A 10,574-nucleotide genomic window follows, 5' to 3' on the forward strand; every position below is an offset into this window, starting at 1 on the left:
TGAGGACCAACTATGGTTAAGTAAGTGGACACACACTGCAGACACTGAAACACATGGCCCATGCTGGTCACCTTCCAAGGGAGAGTCACATAGGTATCAGAGAGAAGCAGTAAGGTGGAAAAGGTGTTTATAGTGTAGACCCTGGTCACAGGGAACACCAAAGACCCAACTGTTATAAACCATCAATAGAACTCTGTTATCCTTTGTAGTTAAACACAGACACAAAATCTTTCAGGCATGCTGGCTCTGGCAGTGCCATATTATTAGAAGGGTTTAGCAGCTGTCTCAAAAAAAATAATAATAATAATAATAAATAATAAATAAGAGGGACACAGTTAGTAAGAATAAGAAAGAGGTAAAACGAACAAAAGGGAAAACAGTAGCTTCAAACACTCAACTTTCCTTTTAGGAAGTCCCTGGGCTGTAAGTCATTATTTGTTTCAAACACACTTAGTAGAGAAAGGAAGAGAGAGAGGCATTTTCTAACCTCAAGCTACCCCACATGACTTGGCTGGTGATCTGGAAAACTTGCTCATAGCAAGCCCTAGACCAGCTCAGCCAGTGTGTGGATCTTCTGATGACGAATGAGGTTGCAGTGTCGATTAAAGCTTTTCCCGCATTCAATGCACTGGTGAGGTCGTTCCCCTGTGTGGCTTCTCTGATGTTCAATGAGAAATGAACGCCGACTGTAGCTCTTACTGCACTGGCTGCACTGATACGGCTTTTCTCCTTTGTGGATTCTCTGATGCTGGATAAGACCCGCACTCTGACTGAAGGCCTTCCCACACTCCTTACAGTGATACCGTTTCTGTATATTGTGGATTCCTCGGTGATTAAAAAGACCAGAACTTCGACTGAAGGCTTTCCCACACTCATTACATTCATAAGGTCTTTCTCCAGTGTGAATTCTTTGATGTCGAATGAGGCCTGAGCTCTGAGTAAAGCTCTTCCCACATTCATCACATTTGTGTTGCCCCTCTCCTAAGAGGTTTCCCCACTGCCTCTCTATCCTATCCATATGTTCACCAACTTCTCCATGTGGGGGATCCTGCTGTGATACCTCCCAGGTCTGCTCATTAAACATTTTCCCATGTGGTTCCACTATCTTAGGACAGTCTTTCCTTAGCACCAACTCTCTGTCCTCAGTCTTGGTTATTTCATCTGAAACAAAGAAAAAGGCTAGGTAAATGTCACTTGTTCCCTGAGCATATGGGAAGGTGACTATGTCTATAAAAATATATCAAAGGAAAGCAAGTGGGCTAGAAACAGAAGGGCTAGTGTGGTAACACCTTCCCCTAGGTAAAGAGCAAAGTTTGCTCTCTTTGGCAAAATGCAGGTCAGTCCATCCCCACGTAGACTTCAAGTGGGGAGTTGTTTTTTTGTTTTGTTTTGTTTTTTTGAGACAGAATGTTGCTGTGGAGCCCAGGCTGGAGTGCAATGGTGTGATCTCAGCTCACTGCGGCCTCCACTTCCCGGGTTCAAGCAATTCTCCTGCCTCAGCCTCCCAAGTAGTTGAAACTACAGGCACACACCCCCATGCCCAACTAATTTTGTATTTTTAGTACAGACGGGGTTTTGCCATGTTGGATATCCTGGTCTCGAACTCCTGACCTCAGGTGGTCCACCCACCTCAGCCTCCCAAAATGCTGGAATGAAAGGCATGAGCCACTGCACCCAGTTGGCAGTATTTTTTTATACTTCTTCATGGGGAGGGATGGGTAAAGATCAGGGTGGCTTCTCTGGAGTCTTCCCTTAGACCTCTCTCTTCTTTCTGAGATAACCTCAAAGTGACCCTTTCCAAGGAAAGTTACTTAATGTATTCATTCATTCATTTTCAGAACAAGTATTAAACTTCTACTATTCTAGGTGCTTCAGGCAGCACAGTAGTCCCCACTTACCTGGGGTTTTACCCTACAAAGTTTCAGCTACCCACAGTCAACCACAGTTCACATATACTAAATGGAAGATTCCAGGAGCAAACAATTCTTTTTTTCTTTTCTTTTTTTTTTTTTTTTTTTTGAGACAAAGCCTCACTCTGTTGCCCAGGCTGCAGTGCAATGGTGTGAACTTACTTGGCTCACTGCAACCTCTGCTTCCTGGGTTCAAGTGATTCTCCTGCCTCAGCCTCCTGAGTAGCTGGGACTACAGGCACACGCCACCATGCCCGGCTAATTTTTTTTTTTTGTATTTTTAGTAGAGATGAGATTTCACCATGCTGGCCAGGCTGGTCTTGAACTCCTGGCCTCATGATCCATCTGCCTTGGCCTCCCAAAGTGTTGGCACTACAGGCGTGAGCCACTGCACCTGGCACAAACAATTCTTAAGTTTTAAATTTGGCACCATTCTGACTAGTATGATGAAATCTCATGCCATCTGGCTCTGTCTCACCCAGGATATGTGTCCTCCTTTTGTCCAGCATATCTGCTCTGTACATGCTGCCCGCCTGTTGCACACCTAGTAGCCATCTTGGTTATCAGATTGACTGTTGCAGGGTCACAGTGCTTGTGTTGACATACCCCTTATTTTACTTAATAATGGCCCCAAGTGCAAAAGTAGTGAGGCTGGCATATTATTATAATTGTTCCATTTTATTATTAGTTATTGTTGTTAATCTCTTACTACATCTAATTTATAAATTAAACTTTATCTTAGGTATGTATAGGAAAAAAGTAGTATTACAGAGTTCATTCAGTATTAGCTTTGGTTTCAGGCATCTACTGGGGGTCTTGGAATGTATCCCCTTAAATAGTGGGGACTACCATATTATATGACCTTCAAATCCACAATTATCCAAGGTGTATTCCCATCATAAGACCTTTGCTCTAGTGCTTCTCTCTTCCTGGAAACTTCTCACCTCAAATGAAAGCAAGGCCCACTCTCTCACTTCCTTCAAGTCTTTGTTCAACTCACCTTCTCAATGAGGTCCATCTTAATTCTTCTATTTAATATCACGATCTGTTTGCCTTATCCATAGCACTCTTAATCTCCCTTATCCTGTTCTATTTTTGCCTTATTCCATAGTCTCATCACCTTCTAACACACTGTATCATCTCTTTACTTTTATATTTATTATTGTCTCCCTCTTGCTACAATCTAATCTCTATGAGAGGAGGATCCTTCTGTTTTATCCCTGAGAATCATGCCTGGCACACAGTAGTTGCTCAAAACATATTTGTTGAATGATTGAACAAATAAAAGGGAAAGGATTGAAACCAATTCTACTACTATGGCCTCAACTGACTGGCCCAGGAACTGGCATCTGGAGCAAAGGCTGCCACACAGGAATGGTCCATAATGAACAGTGTCCAGCCAACCCAATCAAACCCTTTCTGCTTGGAGGAGTTGAAGGTAAGAATGGAGAGAAACAGACCCAAACTGTCTAAACACTAAAGAGCAGATGCTATGGTATCCTTAGTATGTCTTGGGTTCCCCAGGTCTGATTTCACTTTGCAACCCAGAAAAAGGCCAAGGACAACAGACCCAGACCTCCTCTTTTGACTAAAATATTTGCCTCTTTCTCCCACATCTAACTGTCCTGTCTCTCACACACAAGAATAAGTACCTCTTAGAACTCCCTCTGTTGTTAGGCTGTGGTTCTCCTCCTCCTTTTAGCTGGGGGATCACAACAGGTTTGGAAAATAAAAATGTGTCTGTAGAGAAGAGATGGGCCCCAAGTGGAATCAGTAGTGCCCTTTTGCTCAAATTCATATTAAATGTGAACTCCATAAGGGAGCTGGGTAGAATATAAAAACTCAGACATTTCCCACCTTTTAATGATTACCATTTATATAACTTTCATGACTTATGAAGCACTTTCAAATATATTATCAAACTGACTCACCACAAAACTCCTTGATGTTATTATCCCATCTCTTTAAAGAACTATAGAAAAATATGGCAAGATACATATGTATGGGTAGACAGACTATATAGAGAAACATCTGGAAAATATGCAGCAAAGTGACAAGAGTAGTTACCTCTAGGGAGTAGGATGTGCAGAACTTTCATTTTTTACTACGTAAACTTTTGTATTATTTGGATTTTTAAATAATCAGCATTACTTAAAAAGAAACTCAAACTTACCTATTAAATATTGCTTGGCTAAGAATTTGAAAAGCTGGAACTTGAATTTGGTCCTTGTAATTTCAAACACTATGTTGTTTTATAATATTGGCTTTATCTAAATTTGTAACACATACCTGCACTGATATCCTACAAGGAGAACTCTACAATCTCTAGATGCCCTCTGGACACTCTCCTACAGCCATAGTAGATGCTTAATAAACACTTGTTGAATGATAGATGGATAGATGAGTGGAGAGATGGAAAATGTAGACGTGCTTCTTGAGAAAGGGGGTTCTCAGCAGGGTTCTAGATGCAGTTTGGAAGGTAGAAGAAAGGAAGTAGCTAGAAAATAAAAGGTCCAAGTTCATAGAGAGAGAAGAAAGAAAGAAATTGACTGGAAAGATGCTCATAAAGAGGGAAAATGATATCAGAAGCAATTTTAATCTGATAAAGCCATGGGAGCTATAGAAAGATCTGCATAGAATTTACTCAACACATACACTTTAATTTAAATCGAGAGATGTGTTCCATGTAACAGAAATCCATAATTGTTAGGGTAAATGAAATAAACAGAAGCTAGAGACAAAGAGGCAAGGGAAGTTGCAGCTTTGATGTATATGGGGGTAATATGAAACTGAAAACAGCAGAACCTTGCTACAGATTGATTGTCAGAAGATTAACAAAAAGTCAGTAAGAGGGTATGATTTTATGTGTAGGAAATCAGACAAGCTGGAGATAATTCCTGCAGAGAGGGCTAGAATGGGGAAGCAGCTGACTCAGTCCCATGTGCTCAGCTCTATATCCACAAGGGTGGCCACTGCCACCATTCAGAAGATTACAGAGAAGGAAATGGTAAAGTCTGATTTCACTGGATTCTCCCATACAGTCTGCCACTTACTAAGCATATCTCATATCTTTCTACTGCAACTATGAACCCAAATCAGCAAGGGTGGCACTGGTGATTTGTGGCAATAGTGATCATGTATCATGCATAATGCATGCCAGGTGCTTTTCATGCAATTGTTTGTATTTGATGCTCACAATGACTTTCTGAGGTACATACTGGTTATGGACTAAATTGTATTCCCTCACATATGTTGAGGTCCTAACCCTCAATATGATTATAGTTGGAGATAGGGCCTTGAGGGAGGTACTAAAAGTTAAATGAGGTTATAAGGTAGGGCTCTATCTGGTAGGAATGGTATCTGTCCTTATAAGAAGATGAGAGAGCTTGCTCTCTCTCTGTATGCACACAAAGAAAGACCATGTGAGGATACAGCAAGAAGATGGCCATCTATAAGCCAGGAAGAGGCCTCACCAGAAACCAAACCTGATGGCATCTTGATCTTGGACTACTAGCCTTCAGAAATGTGAGAAAATAAATTTCTGTTAAAGACAACCAGTCTGTGGTATTCTCTTAAGGCAGCGCAAGTAGACTAAACCAAAGCTATTATCAACTCCATTTTGTAGATGAGGGATCTGAGGTCAAGTGGTTAAGTAATCTGCCCAATACAAGCAGCTTCCATGAGGCGATGCCAGGATCTGAACCTGTCTGTCAAACCTTGAAGTCCATTCTCTGAAGCTGTGCTCCACAGCGATCCCTGAAAGCCTTCCTCATGTACCATGCATCAGAAGTCCAGAGAGCTTCCAGGATGGTACTTAGAGAGAAGTCTGCACACAGGGAGAAGGGTCAAAGATGAGCACACTTGGGTCTAAGAAGCACTGAACATTGCTGCTATCTGGTAAGGAGTCTTTGGATCTCCTGTTTTCCCAGCTCTGGGTTTATTGTCTGTTTTTGCTTGACCAGGTGAGATTCATTCAACATCAAATAAATGCTGTCCCTCACCTGTCTCTCCAATAGAATGGCACTTCCGAGCAGAGTCACGTGTGGGCTGGGACTGAAGGCTCAATGGTGTCTGCTCTGCTAGAGGCACCATCTCTTTAGAGAGGACTTCTTGTCTGTGTCTGTGGGCTACCATCTGGAGACAAAAAGACAAGATTTGACTTTTGAAGAAATCAACTGTCTGAAATAAACACTTTCAAAAAAGAAGGAAACAGGAAGGAGAGTATTTTATCACCAATGTCAAGGAGACACAAAGCAGAGGATACAAAGATTCTTGGCATGCCAAAATACACTTTTTTCTCTAGCAAATCTCCCTTCCTACCTCATGTTGTGGTTCATCGAGCTCTCTCTCCAGATCCTCCAGCAAAATCACAGCCTCTTCTCCACTCTCTGGACAGTGTTCCCTCACCCAGCCCTGGAGCTCCTTGGGCAGGATGGACAGAAACTGCTCCAGCACCAGCAGATCCAAAATCTGCTCCTTTGTGCTCACATGTGGCCTCAACCACTGGTAGCAAAGTTCCTGGAGTCGGGTGAGAGCCTCCCTTGGTCCAGGGGTCTCTTGGTAGCACAGCTGTCGGAAGTGCCTTCGGAAGATTTCCCTTGCCAGGGGATTACTGCGTTTCAGTCTGGACTCCTGCCTTTGGAGGTGACTTTTTGCTTCCACTTTCATTGTCAGAAGTTCTTCCCATGCCTGGGGAACTCGAACACCCAGGGATAAAACCTCCTTTGAGTTTGTATTCATCTTGACCTCGAACAGCTTAAAAGGTACCCTCCAGCTGCAGCTATGCTTCAAGACAAACTTTGGAGGTGCCTGCCTAAGCAGTAAAAATAAATTATTTATATGGAAAAATGACAATAATTGATGACAGAAACTGATAACAGAAGCATTTATCATAGGCCCTAAAGCTCTCCTCTGAAAAGTGATTTGGTGACCAAAGGATGGAAATAATGGAAATATATATATATTCATAATGTGCAAAGAGTATAGGCTTTTAAGTTACCCAGATATGGGTTTTCTTTCTTTATTTTTTAAAAACGGGGAATTTCACTCTGTTTCCCAGGCTGGAGTGCAGTGGCATAATGACAGCTCACTGCAACCTCAAACTTTTGGGTTTAAGCGATCCTCCCACCTTGGCTTCCCAAAGTGCTGGGATTACAGGTGTCAGCCACCACACCGGACCCAGACCTAGGTTTTATTCTGATCCTAACATTTACTAATTGTGTGACTTTGTGCCAAGTTTTTAAATCTTCTTTCAGTCTTGGTTTCTTTATGTGAAAAAGAAATAGCAATAATACTTTACAGAGTTCGTGGAGGAAAACAGCCCATGAATTAGGGACTGCACAGATAAGTCTGAATAAAAAGTTTGAGTTCACTGTATAAACATCAAATTAGAGAAAGAATAAATGGAGAAATATTGTTACTGTCGACTAAATGAATGAACCAACATTTACTTTACCATTTACTTCAGTTTTCTTAAATTAATCTTCAAAACAACCATTTAAAGTAGGTATTATTTACACTAAATTTACAGAAAGAAAGGCATGGGTGGATTCCAAGCCCTGGAGCTTTCCACACCACCCTGCTGCTACTTAAGAGTAACAGTCAACATTGCACAAGTCTACAATATGCTTTCAGATACAAGACCATATTTCATCCTCACAATTACCCACTGAGGTTTTATTATAATAATTATTTCATTAGATAAGAAATGGAAGCCAGGGAAAGTTAAGCAGATTGCCCAAGGTCAACTTCTTTGTGCGGACAATCCTAAGAAGCCTAAGAAGCCAAAGAAGCCCAAGGGAGAAGTTTTCTCCAGAGACCCAGGCAGCGCCTGAAACCCAGGGGGTGTTCCCAAAACGTGGGTCTCCAAAATGTCACAAAGCACAGCGCAGCAGCTTAACAGGTTCTATGGCAGACATCTGGGGAATCTGAATTGGGAGGTGGAGAGAAGTACAGGGAGCCCCAGAATATGCACCTTTAACGGGCTCCTCAGTGATTTGTATGTATTATAAGGTTTGAGAATCAAAGACCTAAGGAAATCAGGAACTGTTACATTCTGCACTTTAAAACCAGTTCATTCAACGCCCCTTAATTTGCTTTGAGAATCTAGAGGTGAGAGGGTATAGGGGCTCTCCATCTTGAAGGCTGCCAAAGTCTTAACTGTCCTTAACTTCCTCTCCAGGGTGTTTCTTTCCCTGAGTCCTAAGCCTGTTGTCGTTATTCACCGAGGTGACCCTTCAGCCTCTCAGTCCTCCTACAACCCTTTCTCGTACAATGTCCCCACAGCTGGGGATGACCACCCTGGTCTAGGGGACGCCTGAAGCCGGCCGGCACTGACCGCCGCCCCCTCCTCCGTCTCCCCCTTCCCAGCGGCTGAGGTTCACTTTCCACACCCCTTTCCCAGCCCCACCCTCCCCAACACTCCTCCATTCCCGGCCCCCACAGCCAACTCACGAGACCCGGAACGCGCGAGGAGGCAGAGGGGATTACCGGCCCGGCGTTGCTAGGAACCCGGCACGAACAATGGCGAGGCGGGGAAGATGCCCACCCTCCTCGAAGGCGAACGGAGCAGAGGCACTTCCGGGCCGGTCTAGGATTCCGTGTCTCGTTGTCTGGCGTCCACCTTGCCTCGGACTCAACCCCGAATTTCCTGGCGTCCTCTTCTTTTTCAGCAGTGAATCACATAACCAGAATGTCATACGTGTGTGGGCCGCACACAGGTTTTAAACGGAAAACGTTGATGAAGCATAGACCGTTAACTATTGAAAATGCTGATTTTAAAAGCATTTTTTAAATTAATACATTATTTATGATTTAAAAAACCCTCAGACAATACCAAAATTAATAAAGTAAAATGTCAAACCCCACCTACCCCTTCTTGGTCCCATTCCCTGAGGCAGCCACTTGTCACCGTTAGCCTGGAATTTGTATATCATTGTGATCCTCTCACACACGGTGGCATTATTTTATATTTAGCCTTTTCTCCCCCGCTTATTTAAACGTTTTCACTTCATGTATACTAAACAGCTTTACTCATCATGTAGGTCTAACTTATTCTATGGGTGCATAATAGTCCATAAAGCAATTTATTTGTCCAGGCCCCTATGTATTCTTTATTTAGGCATCTGCTTGCCTGCCTGCCTGCCTTCTTTCCTCCCTCCCTCTTTTCCTACCTCCCTCCCTCCCTTCCTGCCTTTCTCCTATCCTCCTTTCCTTTTCTTTCTTTTTTGTTTTTGTTTTTTGTTTGTTTGTTTGTTTTGCTATAAAAGTTTTCTGGAGTTTTAGTAATAATATGATAATACAAAATCAAACCAAAACCAATTAAATAAATTTGTCACCCAGGCTGGAGTGCAGTGGCACCATCATAGCTCACTGCAGACTCCAACTCCTGGCTCAAGCAATCCTGCCTCAGCCTCCTGAATAGCTGGGACTACAGTCACACACCACCTTGCCCAGCTTTTTTTTGCGGGGGGAGGTAGAATTCAGTGTCTCGATTTCTTGGCCAGGCTGGTGTCTAACTCCTGGCCTCAAGCGATCCTCCCACCTTGGCCTGGCAAAGTGCTGGAATTACAGGCATGAGCCACCATGCCCAGCCTTCAATAAACTTTATTGGTACAACAGAGCATAATTGTAGGTGCTGTTATCATTCATCAGTTTTACTATGCCAACTAGAATGATGGTGTTGCATAGATTAAACTATATTCGGTTTGTTTTAACAGAATCTTATCATTTATTTTATTAAAGCAGTAAGAAAGTATCTTGTGTGTTAATGGAGGCTACATGATCTGTTTTAACTCCAAAACGGTAGTAGCTCTGAAAATTTCTTTATTGTTTCCCTCAACCTAGCCTTCTGAGGGCATTAAATAAACCTGAGTTTTATGCTTTACTTCTATTTCTTTCAAATATCCAATAAGTATATAATCATCAAGAGCACTAACATGCAGAAAATTTGCTCAAAAATTCTCATCACTTTTTCCACCATACCATGTTCACTTGCAAATCCCTCATTACAAACTTTCCTAACAAACTATGAAATGAGAGTAAATGCTCAACTTCTCTTGGACTTGAATAGACCATTTAAATACGTTATTCTTTTCCATTTTGGATGACCATCTGTGACAAGTAAACGTGATTTAATATTTGTATGAAACTTCTTAAATGTCTCACTGGCAGTTGGTTAGGGTATCTCACTGGTTTACACGTGTTTGCTAAGTGGGTCAACTATAGGGCTCAGGCAGGCTCCAGCTCAGAGTCAAGTGGGCAGCACATTGGACTTCACAGTAAACAGCCCTGATAGAGACTAGCTTTCATTTGTCTGTTTCGGGGAAGATTCCACTATAGCAATACTTTGATGAGTGTCCTGGGACAGAAGAGATTATTTTTAACTTATAATTGGAAATCCCTACTGAATATTGAAAATGCCACACCAACTCAAAGACAAGAAATACTGACTGCAAGATCAACCCAAAAGGTTGAGGATTACCTGAATCTAGAAGCAGACATATTGGGATACTAACTCTGTTGTGGGTTATGCCATAAGCTAAAAAAAATTAAAATGAAATAAAGCAAAAAAAGAAAAAGAAAGAAAGGGCAAGCAAGAAGGAAGGAAGGAAAGAAGGAAGGAAGGAAGGAAGGAAGGAAGGAAGGAAGGAAGAAAGAAAGAAA

At 42.2% G+C, this 10,574-nt stretch overlaps 1 protein-coding gene across 3 annotated transcripts; it reads right to left on the bottom strand.

Annotated features, from left to right (window-relative positions):
• Positions 1 to 229: 229 nt before the first annotated feature.
• ZSCAN9 (zinc finger and SCAN domain containing 9) lies at positions 230 to 8,474 on the bottom strand. Of its 3 annotated transcripts, none has more exons than XM_011944906.1 (4): positions 8,364 to 8,474; positions 6,231 to 6,723; positions 5,912 to 6,044; positions 230 to 1,161 (listed from the first exon to the last, which is right to left on the bottom strand). In XM_011944906.1, exons 2-4 carry the CDS (start codon positions 6,648 to 6,650, stop codon positions 545 to 547), a joined length of 1,170 nt encoding a protein of 389 aa, XP_011800296.1. In that variant the 5' UTR covers positions 6,651 to 6,723; positions 8,364 to 8,474; the 3' UTR covers positions 230 to 544. The 3 variants fall into 3 exon arrangements, with proteins under 3 accessions (XP_011800296.1, XP_011800297.1, XP_011800298.1); XM_011944907.1 differs by having other exon boundaries at positions 8,400 to 8,468; XM_011944908.1 differs by having other exon boundaries at positions 6,231 to 6,719; positions 8,360 to 8,431.
• Between the last annotated feature and the right edge of the window lie 2,100 nt (positions 8,475 to 10,574).

The sequence above is a fragment of the Colobus angolensis genome, unplaced genomic scaffold, assembly GCF_000951035.1.
Source record: "Colobus angolensis palliatus isolate OR3802 unplaced genomic scaffold, Cang.pa_1.0 Scaffold237, whole genome shotgun sequence".
Taxonomy (NCBI): Eukaryota; Metazoa; Chordata; class Mammalia; order Primates; family Cercopithecidae; genus Colobus; species Colobus angolensis.

Excerpts from the sequence above, each read along its gene's own strand:
- ZSCAN9 (XM_011944906.1), bottom strand. The coding sequence starts at position 6,650 with ATGAATACAAACTCAAAGGAGGTTTTATCCCTGGGTGTTCGAGTTCCC. Across the intron at positions 6,045-6,230 it reads TCGATGAACCACAACATGAG|ATGGTAGCCCACAGACACAG; the intron begins GTAGGAAGGGAG and ends TTTTGTCTCCAG. Across the intron at positions 1,162-5,911 it reads CCATTCTATTGGAGAGACAG|ATGAAATAACCAAGACTGAG; the intron begins GTGAGGGACAGC and ends TCTTTGTTTCAG.